General features: G+C 43.1%; 1 protein-coding gene across 7 annotated transcripts in view; it reads right to left on the bottom strand.

Annotated features, from left to right (window-relative positions):
• The window catches only part of AMPH (amphiphysin), a 449568-nt gene that overhangs the window by 382446 nt on the left and 44295 nt on the right, over nt 1–22827 (bottom strand). For 6 of the 7 annotated variants that reach the window (XM_070726278.1, XM_070726279.1, XM_070726284.1 and 3 more), the window contains exon 2: nt 22319–22399. In XM_070726278.1, the coding sequence (XP_070582379.1) occupies nt 22319–22399 (81 nt within the window). Of the gene's footprint in view, nt 1–22318; nt 22400–22827 lie in introns of those variants that run through there. The other variant, XM_070726281.1, reaches the window with a different exon arrangement.

Here is a 22827-nt window from a genome sequence, read left to right as displayed (position 1 = left end):
ATTCTTAAATTTTTTTGTTATATCATCACTCAAAATTTGATAATTAGAGTATTTAACATCATGTCCACTAACTAATAGAACTTCATTCTTATCATTGCTTAGTTCGCCATAGTCTGTTGTTGTTTCCTCCATCTGCAAATTCATTATTATAATATTTTCATCTTTAATTCTACCATGCCTTGTAATTTTCTATTAGCTTCAATTGTAAGTTCCATAGTAGTTTGAAAAAATTCACTCATCAATCCTCTCAGCTCTTTAAAGTCTGCAAATAGGGCTTTACACAATTCTCTTATCTTTTGAATTTCCATTTTTTCAGGTCTCGTCTCTCCAGATGTTCCAAGCTCTTCCCAGCAGCTTACTTATATTTTGCAAAACAGTTCAAACAAAGCTCAGGCTCACACAAGAGCCTGACCCTCCTTTCATCTCTTCTTAGTCTCCTTTGCAGACAAAATCTCAATAATCCAGTTAGTTTCTCTTTTCCAAGGCCAGTGCCGAGACATCAAATTCTCTAAGTAAATGAAGATTCTCATAACAATAAAGCTTTGACCAGCAGGTGGTTCCACCAATTGGTTCTCAAAAAACACTTAAAATCATTTTAAACCAAAAAGTTTCCATTTTAATTATTTAAACTCTTAAAGTTCTTTTTTTCCCTTTAAATCCAGTTTCAAAGCCCTCAAACCATCCAATTTTTATCCAAATGGGTTTTAGATTCGCTTCCTAATTCTCCTTAATTTTTGCAAGTTAGGAAGTTCTGGCTTCAATTTAGCCGCTTACCTCAATTAGTCGGAAAGTTCCTTTATCACAACACAGTTCTTTAACAAAATCTACAAGTCTCGAACAACAATTCTCTGTTTCTCTTCCTCCAACACAAAATTTACTTTCCTTTTCCATTCCAGCTGACATCCATTACTCATTTCAATCTTCCCGTTCATAGTCACCGAGGCGAAGGGAGGCAAGCTGCTTCCACTCTGCTGCTGGTGGAGGCTCTTGGACGGCGCCTGTGGGATGTGCAAAAATCCCAAAACAGGCACCAGACTGGGTCCCCTTCTTCCCCTCTCCTTCAGGGAGTTTCTGGGCAGATTCAAATGAATCAGCACCCCCAGACAGTGGGGGTTCAGCAAATTTCTGCAGGAGCAGAAAAATGCCATGGTGCCTTGGTGGATGACCATGCCTTCTCCAGAAAATAATGAAATTAATGATGAATCAACTTCAATTCTGAAAGAACCCGTTAAAAAAAAAAGCAAGGAAAACTCGCAAGTACAACAAAGAATATCTTAAATTTGGATTCTCATGGACTGGAGATGAAAATGAGCCTATTCCACTTTGCATCATTTGTTTTGAAAGTCTAACAAACAAAAGCATGAAACCATCCAACTTAAAGCACCATTTTGAGATATACCATAATTAGTACAAAGTTAAACCCATAGATTTTTTTGAAAATAAACTTAAAGATTTAAATCAGTCTCGAAAAGTAATGTTTGACAGGAGATAACAATCAAAAAATACTAGAAGCTTCATATCACATGTTGCTTTTAATTGCAAAATGTAGTGCAAAGGAAACCATTGGTGAAATTTTAATCAAGCCGGCAGATAATGACAGAAGTAATGATAGGAGATAGAGTGAAACAAACTTTTGACCGTGTTCTTCTCTCAAATAATACAGTTCAATGACAAATCATTGATATGTCTGATAATGTGAAACAGATGTTATTATCTGATATTTCTCAAAGTCGTTATTATGCATTGCAAGTCGATGAGTTCACTGATATTGCGAATTTTGCAAATCTTATGGCGTTTGTTAGATACAAAAAAAATCAAGAAGTTAATCATGACTTTTTATTTTGCCAGCCTTTATTAGGTCACACAACAGGAAAAGATATCTTTAATGTTATGAATAAATTTATGCAAGAGAACAAAATAGATCAGAATAGATGTGTAAGAATAAGCACAGATGGAGCAAAAACTATGGTCAGAATTAATAAAGGACTTGTTGCAGGAATTCAAAATATTGCCCCAAATGTTATATCCACACATTGTTATATACGCAGAAAGGCTTTGGAAACACATAAGATGCCCGCTGATCTACAGAAAGTTCTGGATGAAAGCATGAAAATCGTAACTGCATTAAAAACCATTCTTTGAATGCATGACTTTTTTCACAAATATGTGAAGAAATGAGAAGCAGTCATACCCAGCTTCTTTTTCATACCGATGTTCATTGGCTATCTCGAAGAAAAATTGTTTGAACTTAGACATGAACTTCAATGTTTCCTAATGATAGATTTGAGTTGAGAAATTGTTTACATGACTGGAAATGGCTTTGTAAACTAGCATACCTAGTAGATATATTCTGTTTTAAATTGCCTCAATTTATCGTTACAAGGCAAAGAAATTTCATTTTTTCATGTTCAAGATAAAGTGAATGTTGTCATTGCAAAATTAAATGTATGGCAAAAGAGAGTTGGTAATGGAGAAGTAAACTCGTTTCCCTCTCTCTTCATGACTTTATAACAAGTTCGGCTACTAAAATTGATCCTGATACTCTGAAATGCATAACACAGCATTTGGAGAGTTTGCAAGTGGGCTTGAAAAACCATTTCCCTGATTTAAACAAAAATATTGAAAGGATAAGATATCCATTTAATATTAACACAAAATCCATGCCAGAAGGTTTGTCGCATGCGGAAGAAGAACAATTGTTGGAATTGGCTGCAGATGGATTCTTGAAAAATAAACATAAGGAGTGTATTTTAACATCATTCTGGTTACAAATGCAAAATACGTATCCGGTTTTAACAGAAAAAGTTCTGAAATACATCTTGCCTTTTCCAACTTCATATTTATGTGAAGTTGCTTTTTCAGCATTTGTAGACATTAAGTAAAAAAAAAAGGAACAGACTATTGGATGTGGAACCACATCTCAGATTAAAATTAACAACCAGGGAACCAAATTATGACGATCTGTCATCTCAGCACAAACAGTTTCATCCTTCTCATTGATCCAAATAAATGTTATTTATAATATAACTTGGGCGTCCTCCTCGATCCACAGCTAACATTGGAACATCATCTTTCAGCTGTGGCGAGGAGGGCATTTGCCCAGATTTGCCTAGTGCAGTGATTTTCAACCTTTTTTGAGCCGCGGCACACTTTTTACATTTACAAAATCCTGGGGCACACCACCAACCAAAATGACACAAAAAGACAGTAAATATTATTTATTTATTTATTTATTTATTTATTTATTTATTCAATTTTTATGCCCCCTTCTCCTTAGACTCAGGGCGGCTTACAACATGTTAGCAATAGCATTTTTTAACAGAGCCAGTATATTGCCCCCACAATATGGGTCCTCATTTTACCCACCTCGGAAGGATGGAAGGCTGAGTCAACCTGGAGCTGGGGATGAGATTTTAACTGCTGACCTTCAGATCTACAGTATTTCTACATGTATTTATACATAGAACATACAATCCCATGTAACATCCCCTTATAAATACAGTCAATCATCAATCATCCCTCCTCAAATTTATACTACTGTCTCATTTCTGTCTCTCCCCCCGCCCCTTATATGTCTGTGTGTACTCAAACCATTTCCAAAACCAGGTGAGGGCTCGGGTTTTATTCTCTTTTATTCTTTTCAAAAACAGGTGAGGGCTGGGGTTTTTTTCTTATTATTTGGGTGCTTTTTACCATGCTTCAAGAATCACCTCTCTCTCTCTTGTTTCTCTCTCCTCTCATTCTCTGCCTCAATCATTTTCTCATTTCTCCTCCCCTTTTTGTTCTCATTTCTCTCTCTCTCCTTTCCTCTTCCTATCTGTCTCTCTTGCTTTCTTTTTTTCTCTCTCTCTCTTGCTTTCTTTCAGTATCTCTTGCTATCTCTCTTTTTCTCTCTTGCTTTTCTTCTCTCGTGCTTTTTCTTGTTCTTTCTCTCTCTGTTGCTCTCTCTCATTCTCTTATTTTCTCTCTCTCTCTTTTCTTTCTCTCTCTCTTAGTCTCTCTCTCTCTCTTGTTCTCTCTTATTTTCTTTCTCTCTTTTGTTCTTTCTCTCTCTCTCATGCTTTCTCTCTCTTGTTCTTTCTCACTCTCTCTCTCTCTCTGTTGCTCTCTCTCGTTCTCTCTCTTCCTTTCTTCTCTGTGGAGGCCAGCGAAGGTTTCCCTTAGTTTGAATGTTCCGAGCAAGCAGCCCCTTTACTGACAGCCCGGGACGGGACTATGAGAGGGGTGGGCGTTCCCACAGCGCTTGGAGCGGCTAGCGGCCGGATTGCCAGCGCCGCTGCAGCCACCGCTGTGGAAGAAGCCGCACCCCAAAAAAGCCGGAGAGAAGGAAGGATCGGGCGGGCGGGGACAGCCACAAGTGGAAGCCTCAGCCCTGGAGCCCCCTCGCGCCCATGGCTTCTCGTCGATGTCTCTGCCTGCCCGATCCGCGGGAGTGATAATAGCGGCGGCGGCGGGAATAGCGGGGGGGGGGGGGCTCCTGCAAGTGGAAGCCTCAGCCCTGGAGCCCCCTCGCGCCCATGGCTTTTCGTCGATGCCTCTGCCTGCCCGATCCGCGGGAGTGCTAATAGCGGCGGCGGGAATAGCGGGGGGGGGCTCCAGGGCTGAGGCTTCCACTTGCAGGAGCCCCCCCGGCTATTCCCGCCGCCGCCGCTATTAGCACTCCTGCGGATCGGGCAGGCAGAGGCATCGACGAGAAGCCATGGGCGCGAGGGGGCTCCAGGGCTGAGGCTTCCACTTGCAGGAGGCCCCCCCCGCTATTCCCGCCGCCACCGCTATTAGCACTCCCGATGCCACAAGTGAAAGCCTCAGCCGCTGCTATTGCCATCCCGCCGAGTCCCAAGCTCACCTGCTGCAAAGAAGGCACGAAGAAGAAAGGCGCGAAAATGAAGGTGTGAAGAAGCAAGCCGGGACACTCAACTTCCGGTTTGGAAGCGGAACTTCACGGCACACCTGACCTTGTGTGCCGCGGCACAGCGGTTGGGAAACGCTGGCCTAGTGCACCAGTTGCGGCCCTATTTGGACAGGGAGTCATTGCTCACAGTCACTCATGCCCTCATCACCTCGAGGTTCAATTACTGCAATGCTCTCTACATGGGTCTATCTTTGAAAAGTGTTCAGAAACTTCAGATCATGCAGAACGCAGCCGTGAGAGCCATTGTGGGGCTTCCCAGATTCACCCACGTTTCTACAACACTCCGTGGCCTGCATTAGCTGCCAATCAGTTTCTGGTCACAATTCAAAGTGTTGGTTATGACCTTTAAAGGTCTACATGGCATTGGACCAGAGTACCTCCGGAACCGCCTGCTACCACACGAATCCCAGCGACCGATAAGGTCCCACAGAGTTGGCCTTCTCCGGGTCTCGTCAACTAAACAATGTTGTTTGACGGGCCCCAGGGGAAGAGCCTTCTCTGTGGCGGCTCCGGCCCTCTGGAACCAATTCCCCCCAGAGATTAGAACTGCCCCCACCCTCCTTGTCTTTCGTAAACTACTCAAGACCCACCTATATCACCAGGCATGGAGGAGTTGAGACACCTTCCCCCAGGCTTTTTTATATTTTATGTTTGGTATGTATGTGCTGTTTGGTTTAAAATATGATAGGGTTTTATATGCTTTTTTAAATATTAGATTTGTTTCACTGTAATATTGTTTTTATTATTCTTGTGAGCCACCCCGAGTCTTCGGAGAGGGGCAGCATACAAATGTAATAAATTATTATTATTATTATTATTATTATTATTATTATTATTATTAATTATTATTATTATAAATAGATAAACTATGATGAATGCAAAATGAAAAAGCACGGAAATTGAAAACATCTTTAATAATATTTGCTGATATTTATTTTTTAAAGAAAAGGGAATAATGATAACTAGAAATATTGATTATATTTTTAATTTGGAATATGATTATTAAATTTAACCTAATGATTTTTTTCCTTTTCTTTTTTCTTTTTCTCCCTTTTTTTAGAATGGGGTATGATGATTCTATTGGATTGAAAGTGTTATAATCAGAGCATGGCAGATGATTCCACTGAGTTTACAGTGTCTTATTTCTTTCGCATTTTTAGAATAGGATATGATGTTTCTATTGGACTGAAAGTGTCATAATTAAAATAGGGCAGATGATTACGCTGGCTACACAGTGACTTTTTTTCTTTTTAGAATAGGGCATGATGATAGATTGAAAGCATTATAATTAGAATAGGGCAGACTATTTCACTGGATTTTCAGTGTTTTTTTTCTTTTTTTTAGGATAGGGTATGATGGTTCTATGGGATTGAAAGTGTTTTTAATTAGAGCAGGGAAGATGATTCCACCGGGTATACAGTACAGTGATTCTCTTTTTCGTTTTTTAAGAATAGGGTATGATGGTAGAATGAAAGTGTTATAATCAGAGTAGGGAAGATGTTTTCACTGGAATTACAGTAACTTTTTTTCTTTTTCTTTTAGAATAGGGTAGGATGATTCTACTGGATTGAAAGTGTTATGGATTAAAAACCTAGAGTAGAGTATGATGAATGTATGGAGTATTTCAGTTCTGTTTTTATCCTTCCTTTTTAATATATTTTTTCTCTTTTATTTTCTTTCTTATTTTCTTTCCTTGCTATTTTTAGTCTTCTTTAATTTCTATTTTTTTATTTTGTAATTTTATTCATTAAAGGGAATTATTTTTAATTAGGTTCTTTTTTAATTTGGTTGATTAATTTGGCGATATTTGGGACACTATTTTTTTCTGCCCCATTTATATATATTTTAACTATTTTTTTTAGCAATGATTGGATTTAATTCAAATACTGTGTTGGAGGTAATTGGAAATTTTTGCTCCTTTTCTTTTTTCCCCTCAATGTCTTTTCTCTTTTTCTTTTTTAGTTTAAAGGGCATTTATTATGGAAGAGGGTATAAAATATACATGAAAATTGATATGGAGGAAATTTTGAGAAAATTGAAGCATTATGGTTTAATTAATTTCATGTGATTAAAAATAGTAACAGCCTAAAATGTATATTATATATTAGAATTTTTTTCTTTCTTATCATATAAGGAATTGGAATAATTATTTTTATTCAGATGTCAAATGTTAAGGAGGTAGCATTGGTTAACCTATGTATACCAAAATTGCAAAAATGATATATTGTAATATAACTTAAAATTAATGGTATTTTCTTTTTTCTGTACACATGATTGGAGAAGAAAATTTAAAAAAAATTTAACCTCCCCCCCAAAAAAGGAACGGGTTAGGCGAGGTGGGGCTGTGTTGTGGACGGGGTGGTGGTGGTGGCAGGAGTGCGCCTACCTCTCCAACCCCTCCAGCTGCTTATCCAGTGCTACGATTCCCCCATTGGCACGCACAGTTGGCAGACCAGTCAGCAGTTTCTACTAGTCTGGCAGCTGCTCCTCCTTTTTTTGTGTCATTGCACATGTGCTCCAGAAACCTGGAGGTTTCATGGCCACCGTGTGGTATGCCCAGGGAAATGGCTTCGCGTGCCACCTCTGGCACACATGCCATAGGTTCGCCATCATGGCTCTAGGGGAAACAAACTCTGGAAATTTTGAAAACTGAGATTATAAAAGCCCAGTCTAGCACAATACCAATAGAGAAGAAAAATAACAGCTCTCCAAAGGAACCAGCATGGCTTCAAAAAGAACTCTGTGACAAATTGAAAGAGAAAAAGGACAAGTATAAAAAGTGGAAAGAGGGGCAAATAAAACAAATAAATAAGGCAGAATATTAGTAAATAGCCCAAGCCTGTAAAAATGAAGTGAGGAAAGCTAAGGCTCACAATGAACAAAGACTTGTGACAAAACTGAAAAATAACAAAAAATGCTTCTTCCAATGTGTTAAAAATAAAAAAAAAAGTCAAAGAAACAATTAGTCCATTGCTGGGAGAAAGTGGAAAGAAGGTGACAAGCAACAGGGAGAAAGCAGAACTACTTAACTTGTTTTTTTGCACCCTCTTTACACAAAGAGAAAGAAACAGCCCAACCTATCAAAAACAGCACCACAAAAACAGATTAGAAACACAAATTAAAATAGGGAAGAATATGGTAAGTGAACACCTGTCTACCCTAGACGTTCAAATCACCAGGACCAGATGGATTACACCCCAAGTTCGAAAGGAACTGACAGATGAGATCTCAAAATTACTGAACTACTGTATATATTTCAATAATCCTGACTGGAAAAGAGCTGATGTAGTTCCAATCTTCCAAAAAGGAAAAAAAAATAGATCCAGGAAACTATAGACCTATCAATCTGACCCCAATACCAGGGAAGATTCTGGAAAAGATAATCAAGCAATGATTCAATGCAAATAAAGCCAAAACCAAGAGCCCGCATGGGTTTGTCAAAAATAGATCATGCCAGATTAATTTTATTGGACAAGGTGACAAAATTAGCGAACCAGAGGAATACTGTTGATATAATTTACTTGGACTTGATAAAGTTGATCATAACCTACTACTACATAAAATAGAAAAATAAAGGTTAGACAGCATCACCCCCAGATGGATTTGTAACTGGCTGAACATGAACACTGCACTCAACATATAGTCCTCAATAGAACTGTATCCACATGAAGGGAAGTATCCAGTGGAGTACCCTAAGGTTCTGTTTTAGGCCCAGTACTCTTCAACATCTTCATCAATGACTTGGACGAGAGAATAAATGGGAAACTCATCAAATTTGCAGATGACACCAAGCTGGCAGGAATACTCCAGAAGATAGGCTTAAGATACAGGAAGATCTTGACAAACTTGAACATTGGGTGCTATCTAACAAAATGAAATTCAATGGTGAAAAAAGTAAGGGTCTACATTTAGGCAAGAAAAACAAAATGCACAGGTACAGTATATGTGGTACCTTGCTCAATAGTAGTAACTTTGAGAGAGATCTTGTGATCCTAGTGGACAACATTTAAATATGAGCCAGCAGTGTGCAGCAGCTGCCATAAAAGCCAACACTGTTTTAGGCTGCATAAACAGAGGGATAGAATCAAGATCACATGAAGGGTTGATATTCCTGGAGGCGTCTGTAATATGGCAAATGATTTAGTTTTACTAGATAAGTAGTCAAAGCAATGGAAACTGCAGTTTAATGTTTCCAAACGTAAAATAATGCACGGGGAAAAGGAATCCTCAGTCTGAGTATTGTATTGGCAGTTCTACTTTAGCAAAAACTTCAGAGGAGAAGGATTTATGGGTAGTGATTTCTGACAATCTCAAAATGGGTGAACATTGTGGTCAGGCAGTAGGGAAAGCAAGTAGAATGCTTGGCTGCATAGCTAGAGGTATAACAAGCAGGAAGGGGGAGATTGTGGTCCCATTTTATAGAGTGCTGGTGAGATCACATTTGGAATACTGTGTTCAGTTCTGGAGACCTCACCTACAAAAAGATATTGATAAAATTGAACGGGTTCAAAGATGGCCTACAAAAATGGTGGACGGTCTTAAGCATAAAACTTATCAGGAAAGACTTAATGAACTCAATCTGTATAATCTGGAGGACAGAAGGGAAAGGGGGGGACATGATCGAAACATTTAAATATGTTAAAGAGTTAAATAAGATTCAGGAGGGAAGTGTTTTTAATAGGAAAGTGAACACGAGAACAAGGGGGCACAATCTAAAGTTAGTTGGGGGAAAGATCAGAAGCAACATGAGAAAATATTATTTTACTGAAAGAGTAGATGCTTGGAACAAACTTCCAGCAGACGTAGTTGGTAAATCCACAGTAACTTAATTTAAACATGCCTGGGATAAAAATATATCCATCCTAGGGGGTAAAGCAGGGCTATGAGGCATTGCTTTGAAGGTACTTTTCATTGATCCCTTCCCCTCACTGTTATTCCTCTTCCCCTTAGACACACACATTGCCCCATCTAACATCTGTTTGGCCCATGATCTTGTGATGGGTCTCCATTGTTCTTCACTCACCATCTTCCTCATTCTGCTGATTTTTCAGTATGCTCTCTTGCATTCAGTTGGGGTTTATCACCCCTTCATTGGACCAATTGCTATGCCTAAAGGGGAGAATTTGCACCTGATCTCCATTCAACCATAATGATCCGTTCCCCCTTGAGTCCTTCCTGGTGTCTTAATGCCTAGTATGTGTTCTGTCTTAAACAGCCGCCGGCCAGTAATTAGCCCCAAATTAGAACTCAAACACAAAGGTTTCAAAAAGAACAAGAGTCCATTTATGAGACGTTTGTTGAACTGCACAAACACAAACCAAAACAATGCCTTTCCCCTGCCAAAATCCAGGGGTGAGGCCAGCTTGAGAAGATAAAGTCACACACAGTGTTCCCTCTAATTTTTTTTTGGTGTGAGCAGAAAGGTATAATGTCTGAGCGGCACATTTCCATGCCTGGGCGTGTATCAGTTAGAAACAAAAGGGGGTCACGTGACCTCAGGACACACAGCAACGGTCATAAAAATGGAATGGCAGCAAAGTTTTGATCCTCTGATCATCGGGCTGCTGCAAAGGTCCTAAGTGTGAAAAGGGGGCATAAGTCACTTTTTTTCAGGGCCGTTGCGACTTTGAACGGTCAGTAAATGAACCAATGAGGGCAACATTTCTATCTCCTGAGTAAGATGGTTATTAAGTAAGTTCTGCCTCACTTTACCACCTTTCTTGCCACAGTCGTTAAGTGAATCTCTGCAGCTGATTGAACATCCCAAAAGATGTTCACATAACCCTGGGACGTGGCCACCATCATAATTAACTTGTCAGTTGTCCATAGTTTGATCCAATAACCCCTTTATTTCTCTAACAAAATCCTTTCTTCCTAGAAGGAAGAATAGAAAGAATAAAATGGAAAAGGGGATTAAAAGGGGATACAAAAAATAAAAAAGAAAAGGGTTTGGTTCAAAGTTCTGCTCAGATTAAAGAAATTGGAGTTTGAGAAGGGTTGATTAAGCTTGGAGTATTGTTTTGTTTGCTCCATTTTAACTTCTATTTTTCTATTTAGATATATGAATTTAGGAATTGCTGATCTGTTTTAATAAAGTTAGAAGTATTCATTATAATAAGATATGCAGTAGGTGATACTGATTTGGATTAATGCATAAATGGAATTGAATTTAGCACTTTGGCATACTGGTTAATCAGTTAGAAATATGATTGGTGTTGTACTTTTTAAAGGAACATTAAGGAGGGAATTTAACTAAAAGAAAATGTATATAACTGGATGACAAAATTAGAAAAAAAAACTTTTGCAAATTTTGGGATGATTGATATTCGTTACTAAGAAAATACTGCATTTTATTCATGGAAAATTAGATGGTACGTTGTATTGTTTGAATGTATGTTGAGAGAAAGAAAAATTACCACCCCCCCCCAAAAAAAGTCCTTCCACCCTCTGTCCCTCCATTCATTTCATTCTTCCTCCTTCCTCTCTCCATTTCACTCTCCTTCCTTCCTTCCTTCCTTCCTTCCTTCCCTCCTCTCCACTTCTCTCTTTCCCTCCCTCTCCCTTTTCTTTCTTTCTCTCTTTTCCCTCTCTCTCATTCTCTCCTTCCAGGTCTCTCTCATTCCTGCGTCCTCTCCCTCTCCCCCCCTTCAATCTCTCATTTGTTTACTTCTCCTCCCTTGTGTGTCCAATCACACTTGGCCAATAAAGAAATAAAGGAAGGATTGTCCCGGAGCAGATTCCATTGATTCCAAAACAGGGGGTGGGGGGACCCAGCCGTGTTGGAGGGAAACAGGGTGGGAAAGAGATGTGCTGCCAGGCATTCGGCTCCAGCCCCCCCGCATTTTCTTCCTCCCTCTCTGAAGCTTCACCCTTCCTCTCCAACCTCCATCCCTCTCTCCGAAGTTTCACAACTCCTCCCATTGTCTCAGCACTCACAATGGACAGCTCGCCTCTCTTTTGACTCCCAGATTCTCCATTTCAAAATGCAGTGGGGGGGGGGGCAATCTTCCAGGTCCTGCTTTAAATCCCCTCAGGAGGCTTTTGAGACTCCTTCACAGCGATTGGGTGGTTGCCGTCAGCAGCTTTGCTGGCCATCGCAGGTCTTGATGTCAGGGGGCCCCTGCTGCCCTGACCGCCATGCTCGCCTTGTGCCATGGGGGGGGTGCGTGCAAGCCCCTTGCCTCCACCGCCTCCTCTTCCACCGCCCTGCTGTCTGAGCCTGTTTACAAGGAGCTGGTGGAAGACCCGATGTCGCTTTTGCTAAAGGTAGGGGGGGGGAAGAGTAAAAGCAACATCGGATCTTCCACCAGCCCCTTGTAAATGGGCTCAGGCAGCGGGGTGGTGGAAGAGGAGGTGGTGGAGGAAAGGGGTTTGCATGCGCCCGCCCCCCGACTGATGTTAACTCTGCCCGGGGAAGCGGGCTTCTTGCAAAGAGCATCTTCCAACTCCTCCCCCTTATATACTATTGGAGAGTGCACAGCTGAATTCACTTCCTCTTTCTGAACTTTCTTAACTGCCCCTGCTGCCCCTGCATTCTTCTCACCTGAACATTCAGGATTGAGTCCCTTATCTCCTCTTCCTCCTCCTCAGACCCTGACAAACCCCAGCTGGGGCTGCAAATCCCCAATTGGGGGTTCTATAGCCTCTGTAGGCTCCTCACACCAAGATTCTCCCTTCTCCAGCTTGTTGTCTGACTCCACTGACAGCCACACAGGCCAACCGTACCCAGATGACCCCCATTCATTAGGTTCAAAGTCTGTTGCCAGAGGGCCTGCCTGCGAGCCAACCACAACACTATCCCCCCCGGAAGGCCCCTTCCCGGGTCCTGCGCAGAGGACTGGGTCTGAACGAATGCTGTAAATGAAAAGCCAGGAACATTGACAAAACTGGTGTTCACCCATGGCCAATTGTCCGGTCCCCCATCAGTCCACTGCACCAGGTACTGGAAATGGTCCTGAAGCTAACGGGAGTCCCAGATGGTGGCAATCTCTACTTTGGGCAGGTAGTCATGGACAGTGGACACAGGCAGTATTGGGACAACAGGCCGAAGTGGACACTCGGGACTGACTGGAACCAGCAGGGAGTGATGAAAGACTGGATGGACCTTAAGAGTGGGAGGCAAAGTCAAATGCTATGTCATGGGATTGATTACCTGCTCCACCATTAAGGGACCCATAAAGCATGAATCCAGCTTGTGGCATGGCATCTCTGAGGAGATGAACTTGGTTGAGAGACACACAGTCTCCCACAACCAATGGGGGAACATCTCAGCAAGAGCGGTCTGCATACTGCTTAAAGTTATCCTTGGGCTTAGTCAAGTAACGCTTGACCATTTCGTGCATGGACTGGACCTCAGACAGGAAGTCCTCCGCGACTGGGATGGAAGAGTCCAAGAGCATGAGTAAGAAGAAATAAGGATGGTAGCCATAATTTATAAAGAACGGGGTGGTCTGCATGGACATATGCTGTGCGTTGTTGTTGTTCTGCCACCGGGAGATACTCTGACCAGTCCTTCTGCCGATCATTCATCAAGCACCACAACTATTGCTGCAGAATGCCAATCACCTTTTCCATACTGCCGTCGGTCTGGGCATGCTGCATTGAGGCCAGGCAGATCTAAACATTCAAAGCCGAAATGAGCTCCTTCCAGAACTTGGCTGTGAACTGAGCTCCCCTGTCTGACACCACCTTGTCAGGAAGGCCAGTGGCCTGGGCTTTCAGCACCCATCAGCAGGGAATAAAATGGACCATCTTCGTGAGGATGTACAGGACCACTAGCACACCTGTGAACCCATAGGACAGGGGCAAGTGCATGACAAAGTCCATGGAAACAGCCGCCCATGGTTTCTTGGGCAGTGACAACAGTTGCAATAGTCCCGGAGAGGCCCCTGGGGCTGCCTTGGCCTGATGGCAATGGCCACAGGTGTTGACATAGGAATGAATATCATGCCAAACTCTAGGCCACTAGAACATTCTCGAAACCAAAAGGAAGGTCTTGAACAGACTGGAGTGACCAGCTGCAGTGGTGTCGTGGCACTGAGTCAGTCTCAAACCTCAGAGTGGCCCCGCAGGAATATGCAGTTTTCCCCGGAAGTGGAGCAGTCCCTCGGAGAATTTCCAGGGGGAGTTGGGGCTGAGCTCCTGCTTCTTCTGGTTCAGAAATCTGTCTTCCGTTGTGCCTCCCGAATCCGCCCTCGCAGGTCCACCAAATCGTATGTAGCTGTGATGGACTCCACAGGCAAGATGGTCTGAAGTGGTGCTGGCTCTTTGGGGTGCAGGTACCTAGGCTTCTTGGACAGGGCCTCCGTGCGGGGTTTTCACCAACTCAGTGTGAACTGGATACAGAAGTTGAACTGGCCGAAGAAGAACAACCACTGGATTTGCCTCTGGTTCAATTTCCTGGCAGTTTGCAAGAACTTGAGATTTTTGTGGTCAGTGGGGACCTCGACTTGGTGCCTGGCCCCTTCCAGGTGGTGCCTCCAGGTCTCAAAGGCTGACTTGATGGCCAGGGGTTCCTTCTCCCAAATCATGTATTCCTCTCTGAGGACATCAACTTTCTCGAGTGGTAAGCGCACGGAAATAGAGGACCTCCATCCTGATGTGCCTGAAGAAGCAAGGCCCCTGCCACAATGTCCAAAGCATCGGCTTCCACAATGAAGGCACGGAAAGGATCTGGTGCTGAAGGATGGGCTCCCATGTAAAGGCTTCCTTGAGAGACTGGAACACTCATTGCTCTGCCTCCCCCCACTGAAGGGGCACTTTCTTTCTCAGAAGCTGGGTGAGGGGTGCAGCCAAGGTGGCAAAACCTGGGGTGAAGGTCCGATAGTAATTGGTAAAGTCCAAAAACCTCTGTATATCTTTGATTCACTGTGACAGTTGCCAAGTTTTCATGGCCTTGACTTTCCTGGGATCCATCGCGATGCCTTCAGAAGAGATGATATGCCCAAGGAACTCGATAGTGGACTGGAAGAACTGACACTTCTCCAGCTTTGTGTATAGGAAGAGTTCCCACAAACGCTGCAAGATGTGGTGCAGGTGCTGGAGGTGGTTGGAGCGGGACGATGAATAGATCAAGATATTGTCCAAATAGATGTCCATGAACTGATCCAACATATCCTGAAAGATATGGTTCATAAAATGTTGGTACACTGAGGGCGTTGGTGAGGTTGAAGGGCATGGCAGTGTTTTCAAAGTGGCTGTACAAAGTGGTTCCAAACATGGTCTTCCACTATATCACCGGGCTGAATGTGCACCAAATTGTACATGCTCCACAGGTCAATCTTCGTAAAAATCTAGGCCAATCTTAGAGCTCGGGGATGAGGGGCAGAGGGTACTGGTTGTGCAAGGTGATGGCATTGAGTTTCCGGTAATCGCAGCACAAACACAGGGCTCCTGTCTTCTTTTTCACGAATAAGACTGGGGCAGCAAGGGCCGAATGTAACCATTGGCCAGGTTCTTGTCCACAAACTCTTTCACCCGGACTTGGAGTAGAAGCTCGGCCTACTAGAGGCTGGGCATTGGGGATCAGGTCGTTGGCACATTTATTTATTTATTTATTAGATTTGTATGCCGCCCCTCTTCGAAGACTCGGGGCAGCTCACAGCAACAGAACAATACAAATCCAATAGTTTTAAAACAATTTAAAACCCTTAATATAAAAACAAACATACGTCTCATACAAACCATACGTAAAGCGGGAATGGCCCAAGGGAATCAATTTCCCCATGCCTGACAGCAGAGGTGGGTTTTAAGAAGTTTGCGAAAGGCAAGGAGGGTGGGGGCAATCCTAATCTCTGGGGGGAGTTGGTTCCAGAGGGTCGGGGCCGGCACAGAGAAGGCTCTTCCCTTCTTTGTCGACAGAACCCGGAGAAGGCCAACTCTGTGTGACCTAACCAGTCACTTGGATTCGTGCGGTAGAAGGCGGTCTCTGAGACATTCTTGTCCGATGCCATGAAGGGCTTTATAGGTCACTTTGAATTGTGACCAGAAACTCATCGGCAACCAATGCAGACTGCGGAGTATTGGTGTGACATGGGCATATCTAGGGAAGCCCATGATTGCTCTCGCAGATGCATTTTGCACGATCTGAAGCTTCTGAACACTCCCAAAAGGTAGCCCCATGTAGAGAGCATTACAGTAGTTGAACCTCAAGGTGATGAGGGCATGAGTGACTGTGAGCAGTGACTCCCGGTCCAGGTAGGGCCGCAACTGGTGCACCAGGCGAACCTGGGCAAATGCCCCCCTGCCCCCCACCACCGGATGGTTCTCTGATGTCAGCTGTGGATTGAGGAGGATGCCCAAGTTGCGGACCCTCTCTGAGGGGGTCGGTAATCCCCCCCCCAGGGTGATGGATGGACAGATGGATTTGTCCTTGGGAGGCAAAACCCACAGCCACTCCGTCTTATCAGGGTTGGGTTTGAGTCTGTTGACATCCATCCAGACCATAACAGCCTCCAGGCACCGGCACATCACTTCCACTGCTTCGTTGACTGGACATGGTGTGGAGATGTACAACTGGGTATCATCAGCGTACTGATGATACCTCACTCCATGCCCCTGGATGATCTCGCCCAGTGGTTTCATGTAGATATTAAATAGCAGGGGGGAGAGGACCAACCCCTGAGGCACCCCACAAGGGAGGAGCCTAGAGGTTGACCTCTGACCCCCCACTAACACTGACTGCGACCGACCCGAGGAAGGAGGAGAACCACTGAAGAACAGTGCCTCCCATTCCCAACCCCTCCAGCCGGCGCAGAAGGATACCATGGTCGATGGTATCGAAAGTGACTGTATGTTAAAATCCCCCAAGACAACGAGTCTGGGGAATCACACCGCCAACCCGGCCACCTCCTCGAGCAGCACAGGCAGGGCTGTTGACATGCAGCTAGGAGGCAGGTACGTGAGCAACAAGCCCGCCTGAACCCCTAAGTCTAACTTCACTAGGAGGGACTCAAAACCCGCAACCTCTGTAGCAATGAGTCCAAGGAGGCAAAGGCTCTCCCTGGCTATAATAGTCACTCCTCCCCCCGTCCCTGAGGTCGAGGCTGGTGCCATATCTGAAACACGGCTGGGCAAATTTCAGAGAGAAGAACTCCTCCCTCCGGGCCCAGCCAGGTTTCAGTCACACATGCCGGGTCGGTCTCCTCATCCAGGATCAAATCCCGGATGAGGAGAGCTTTATTTACCACCGACCTGGCATTGAGCAGCAGCAGCCTGAGCCCAGGGCCAGAGTTACACTCATCACCAGTACCCTGAGTTGAGCTCACAGAGCCGGAACGAGGGATCGTTATTAAGCAACGATTTCTCGTTCCCCTGGAACGGCTAGTTCCGTGGCTCCCGCTATGTCTGCCTCTCCCCAGCAACACTGGAATATTCTGACCCTCTGCCACCCCAGAGATCGGTGCTTCCTTCCCTCCCACCTCTCTCTCATCAGGTTGGCCATTTAAATCATTCATATCATTCCCATTTGCCCCATCCATACCATAATCCCACCCACCCAACCCATCCCACTCATACCATTCACTCATTCCATACATATAATTAAACCCAACCCAATTATCCATAATTTAAAAAATTAAAAATTAATTAATTAATTACTACTATTAATATTTTAACAAATCTAAAATTAATAATAAAATTAAAAGTTGAGGAAATAGGAAATAAATTAAAATTCATTAGTCAGCAGTCAAAGATAGCACCAGTTCTCAAGGTGGACTCCAAATGTTCAATGTTCGATTTGGCACAATTCAAAAGGGAGTTGCAAAATCCTAGGTATATAAATTCTGTCCTCCAGAGTCTCTGAGGCAGGTTTCTAGATCTTTCTCTATATTTCAACCACCACTCACGGCCTCTCTGACAATACATATTCAATACATCAGTTCATTTACAGCAAAGTAGCAAAAAGGTACCAAGTTCTCAATGGTAAAGTCAAAACTCGCTTAGGATCTAAAATTAATTCAATGCCCCCTAAAAGTGGGGGGGGGAGATATCCAGGGGAGGGAGATGTCCGAATCCTGGGTATGCCAGTTGTTAATTACCCTATCCTCCAGGCTCTTTGGTGCCGGCCGCTGCCACTGGTCGGCACTCCCAGGTCTTTCTTTCTATCTATCCTGGTTCTTGTAGCACCTCCGTTCTTCGCTGGTTGGCCTCCAGTTAGATCCCAGTAACACTGCTGCTTTTAGGCAACACCTCCAACTCCCACTCACCCAGCGGCGTGGCATGGCCTCCAAATGTACCCAAATGCTCCCAACACCTCCAATCACCCTCCAATCACCCTCAAAACGCCTCCGAATGCTCCTGGGCAATCCCAAGCAGTCTCGGTGCAACCTTGACATCGCCCTCGGCTTTCTCTCCTCTCTCGTGACCATCTCTTCCACCGCCACAGCCAGGCCCAGTCTCTCTCGCAGGCCCATCATCCGGCAGACCTTCCGACACCGAGTGCCCCCACCAATCAGTGATCCAGTGTCTAGGTCCACCCAGGGGGGGCTTGAATACCATCGGCAATGTCCCTTCCGTCCAATCCACCAAACCTGGGGCTTCTTATTCACTTGATCTCCCACCACTCAATCAATCAATCTTAAATATTAAAAAGCAGCAGCAATCAATCTTAAATATTAAAGCAGCATGGGTCAATGAGTCAGCAAGTCCTACACAGTGGCTGCCATTTTCCACAGCACAGCTGACTGCCTCCCAATCTTTTGCAGCTCTCTAATTGCAAGGGAAGACGTCAGGCAGGGAGCTTCAGAAACAGAAACAACTCACCAAGCCAAATTTGCAAAGGAGTAAGTTTGCTGACATGATTTATTGCCTATATCCGAGATGTTTCACCCGTTGTCGCAGGGAGCAGCCGTTCCTCACCTCCTCCTTGCTGCCCCACCGGAACCGGAAATCCCCCCATTACCCTGGGGGGAATCATTGACCCCCTCAAAGAGGGTCCGCAACTTGGACATCCTCCTTGATCCACATTTGACTTTAGAACACCATCTTTCGGCTGTGGCGAGGGGGGCGTTTGCCCAGGTTCACCTGATGCACCAGTTGCGGCCCTATCTGGACAGGGAGTCCCTGCTCAGTCGCTCATGCCCTTCTCACCTCGAGGTTCAACGCTCTCTACATGGGGCTAACCTCATGCAATGCTCTCTACGTGGGGCTACCTCCGAAGAGTGTTCGGAAACTTCGAGTCGTGCGGAATGCAGCCACGTCCATGTTTCTACAACACTCCGTGGACTGCGTTGGATGCCAATTGATTTCCGGACACAATTCAAAGTGTTGGTGATGACCTATGAAGCCCTACATGGCATCGGATCAGATTACTTATGGGACTGCCTTCTGCTGCACAAATTCCAGCGGCCGATTAGGTCCCACAGAATTGGCCTTCTCCAATTCCCATCAACCTAGAGGAGGAGCCTTCTCTGTGGCAGCCCCTGCCCTCTGGACTCAGCTCCCTCCAGAGATTCGTACTGCTCCCACCCTCCTCGCCTTTCGCAAAAGCCTTAAGACCCATCTATGTCGCCAGGCCTGGAACAGTTAGATCATGCCCCCTCTTCTTTCTGACCATTAAATTTTATGTGTGGATGTGATTGAGTTAATTAAATTTAAGGGGTTTTTTAGTTTAGAGTTCTTAACTATTTGTAAGATTTGTACACATGTTATTGTATTGTATTTTGTGAGCCGCCCCAAGTCCTTGGAGAAGGGCGGCATATAATAATAATAATAATAATAATAATAATAATAATAATAATAATAATAATAATAACGACTACACATCTCGATCAGAGCAAATCAATGGATGCAATTTACATTGACTTTTGTAAAGCTTTCAATTCAGTGGTTCATGACAAACTACTTCTAAAATTCAAATCCTATGGCATCTCAGGATCACTATATGGCTGGATAACTGTGTTCCTATCAAACAGACAAAAGTTGTCAAAATAGGGAGCACCATATGTAATCCAGTTTTGGTTAACAGCAACATACCCCAAGGCAGTGTACTAGGACCAACACTCTTCATACTCTATATAAATGACCTTTGTGATCACATTACAAGTAACTGCATTCTCTTCACCGATGATGTAAAACTTTTCAACACCACCGATAACACAGCTACTCTCCAAAAAGACTTTGACTTTGTGTCTGAATGGTCAAACATCTGACAACTCTAAATCTCAACCAAAAAATGTTCTGTCCCACACATTGGCAAAAAGAATCAGAACACCAAATACAAAATACAAGCTGAATAAACAAGACCTTATCGACAACCCTCACTCTGTAAAAGACTTTGGAATACTCATATCAAATAACCTATGTGCCAAAGCCCACTGCAACAACATTGCCAAAAAGGCTTCAAGAATTGTTAACCTAATCCTGTGTAGGTTCTGCTCTGGTAATCTCACACTGCATTTCGGACATATTAATTGGATATAAATCCAATAAACAAACAAACAAACAAACAAAACTTTAGAAAATTTCCAGGTACTTTACTAGAAGAGCCCTTCACTCCTCCACTTGCAACATAATACCCTACGCAACTAGACTTACAATCCTAGGTTTAAAAAGCTTAGAACTATGTGGCCTTAAACATGACGTAAGCATAGCCCATAAAATCATTTGCTACAACATCCTTCCTGTCAATGTCTACTTCAGCTTCAACCACAACAGCACATGAGCACACAACAGATACAAATTTAAGTTAACTGCTCCAAACTCAACTGCAGGAAATACGACTTTAGTAACCGAGTAGCTAATGCATGGAACTCACTACCTGATTCTGTAGTATCCTCACCTAACCCCCAAAACTTTACCCTTAGACTATCCAACACAAGCTGACCTCACCCGATTCCTAAGAGGTCAGTAAGGGGCATGCATAAGTGCATCAGCGTGCCTACCTTCCCCTATCCTAATGTTTCTCTCTTATTAGTATCATATACTGTACATAAAGATTGCTATATCTTTGTATGCTACCAATACATACTTGACAAATAAATTAAAAATAAGAATAAGAATAGGAGGAGGAAGAGAAAGAGAAAGAGAAAGAAGGAGAAGGAGGAAGAGAAGGAGAAGAAGAGGGACAAAAATGCCAAATCCAATCTGAACATCTGATTGGCTATGTGATGGCAGGTAATTTGTGCTAACAAATTCACCACTGGTCAATTGTAAAAGATAGCTTTATTCGTAACAGCTTAGATTCTTTGACAATATCTCTAACATCATCAAACGTGAAAATCATTGGGAAGGATTGATAGCTAGACAAAAATGCCAAATCCAGTCTGGACATCTGGCTGAGCGTGCAGTAAATCGTAATAATGACAACAGAAGGCTGCATGAGATAAATATATGAAACATAATATCCACATTATCTCTAGTATAATTTTCCAAACAAACAAAGTAATGCCTGAAAAGCGCTCCCAGGAGTGCTTTCTCCGAGCTCTTTGGGAACGCCCTGCCCCGCCTCTCCTGCAAGAGGATAGTGGCGGCGGTAGCGGTTTACCTTTCAGAAGCAGCAGCGCCGGCAATCTCTCCCCCCGCTGCCACCCCCCCTGAACAAGGATCTTAATGCCAGCAGTAATGGGCAAAAGGGGTGAGTTTTGGGCTTGCACGCATTATTCGCTTTTCCATTGATTCCTATGGGAAACATTGTTTCATCTTACGAACTTTTCACCTTACGAATCTCGTCCCGGAACCAATTAAGTTCATAAGACAAAGTATTACTGTATTTCACACTCACGCTTTAATATAAATTCACACTAAAGGATTTTGCTTGAATGCAGATGATTCTAAACAGGCAGACAGTGGGAAATACAGGTAGTCCACAATTTACAGCCTTTCATTTAGCAATCATTTGAAGTTGCAACAGCACTGAAAAATATGAATAATAATAGGTTCTCATACTTACAATCATTGCAGTATCCTCACAGTCACATGACCATAGTTCATGTGTTTGGCAACTGGCATGTATTTACAATAGTTGCTGCATCACAGGATCATGTGATCCCCATTTGTGACCTTCCCAGTTGGCTTGAGGATGAATAAACTGGGATGTAGTCCAGAGAAATATGAATTTCTACACTAGATTATCTATATTTATTTGATATAATTTGGCCTAAAGGATTTCCTTAGCACTTTACTAATAGAATCTGAGGCAATTTTTTGCTAAATCGTGGTTGATCTTAAAGCTTTGACAGAACTTTTGAAACATAAGGGTTTCATCCACATTTGAAACTAAATGTATTTTCTGTTCTATTTCTCAGTTATAGTCATAGTTTTTGTCCTGAAAGGAGATCCAGGAAAAGCATTAAGCACCTAAATATAGAATAAATTACATACAAACACATTTCTAGTTAATGTATTTGTTAGCCTATGGGTTAAGATCTAGTGAATTAATATGATAATCAAACCAACAAAAATTCCTACCTCTTGCCGTTTGAAGTTCTGAACATACTCTTCAAACTGTTCATCTTTTGTTTCATCAGCTTTGCCTAGTTTCTGAAGCACCTGTAAGTGAAGAACAGGAGAACTCATTACTTTGAGCAAGTCTCACTAAGTATCAGTGGAGTTATTATACATTTGACATTATCGCTGCTTCATTTTATATCTTACTATCTTTTTTCTCATCAGTTTATATCACAATACTAATACAATAGTAGCTATGAAGCTACTATTGAAAAACATTCAAGAGGAAAGTGTTGATTCAAAGTGTTGATTCACCAATCTCATATCATTTTTCAACACCATAACCAAATCAGTAGACCAACACAATGTAGTTGACCTCATATACTTGGACTTCAGCAAAGCTTTTCATAAAGTAGATTACAATCTCCTAATCCACAAATTAGAAAAAATGGGGTAGACTACAACACATGCAGATGGATAAACAGTTGGCTGACCAACCACAGGGCGGACATGATAGCAGTCTACACGTA

Source organism: Erythrolamprus reginae, chromosome Z (genome assembly GCF_031021105.1).
Source record: "Erythrolamprus reginae isolate rEryReg1 chromosome Z, rEryReg1.hap1, whole genome shotgun sequence".
NCBI lineage: Eukaryota > Metazoa > Chordata > Lepidosauria > Squamata > Dipsadidae > Erythrolamprus > Erythrolamprus reginae.
Note: the sequence above shows the minus strand (reverse complement) of the source record. Positions and strands in the feature narration are given on the sequence as shown.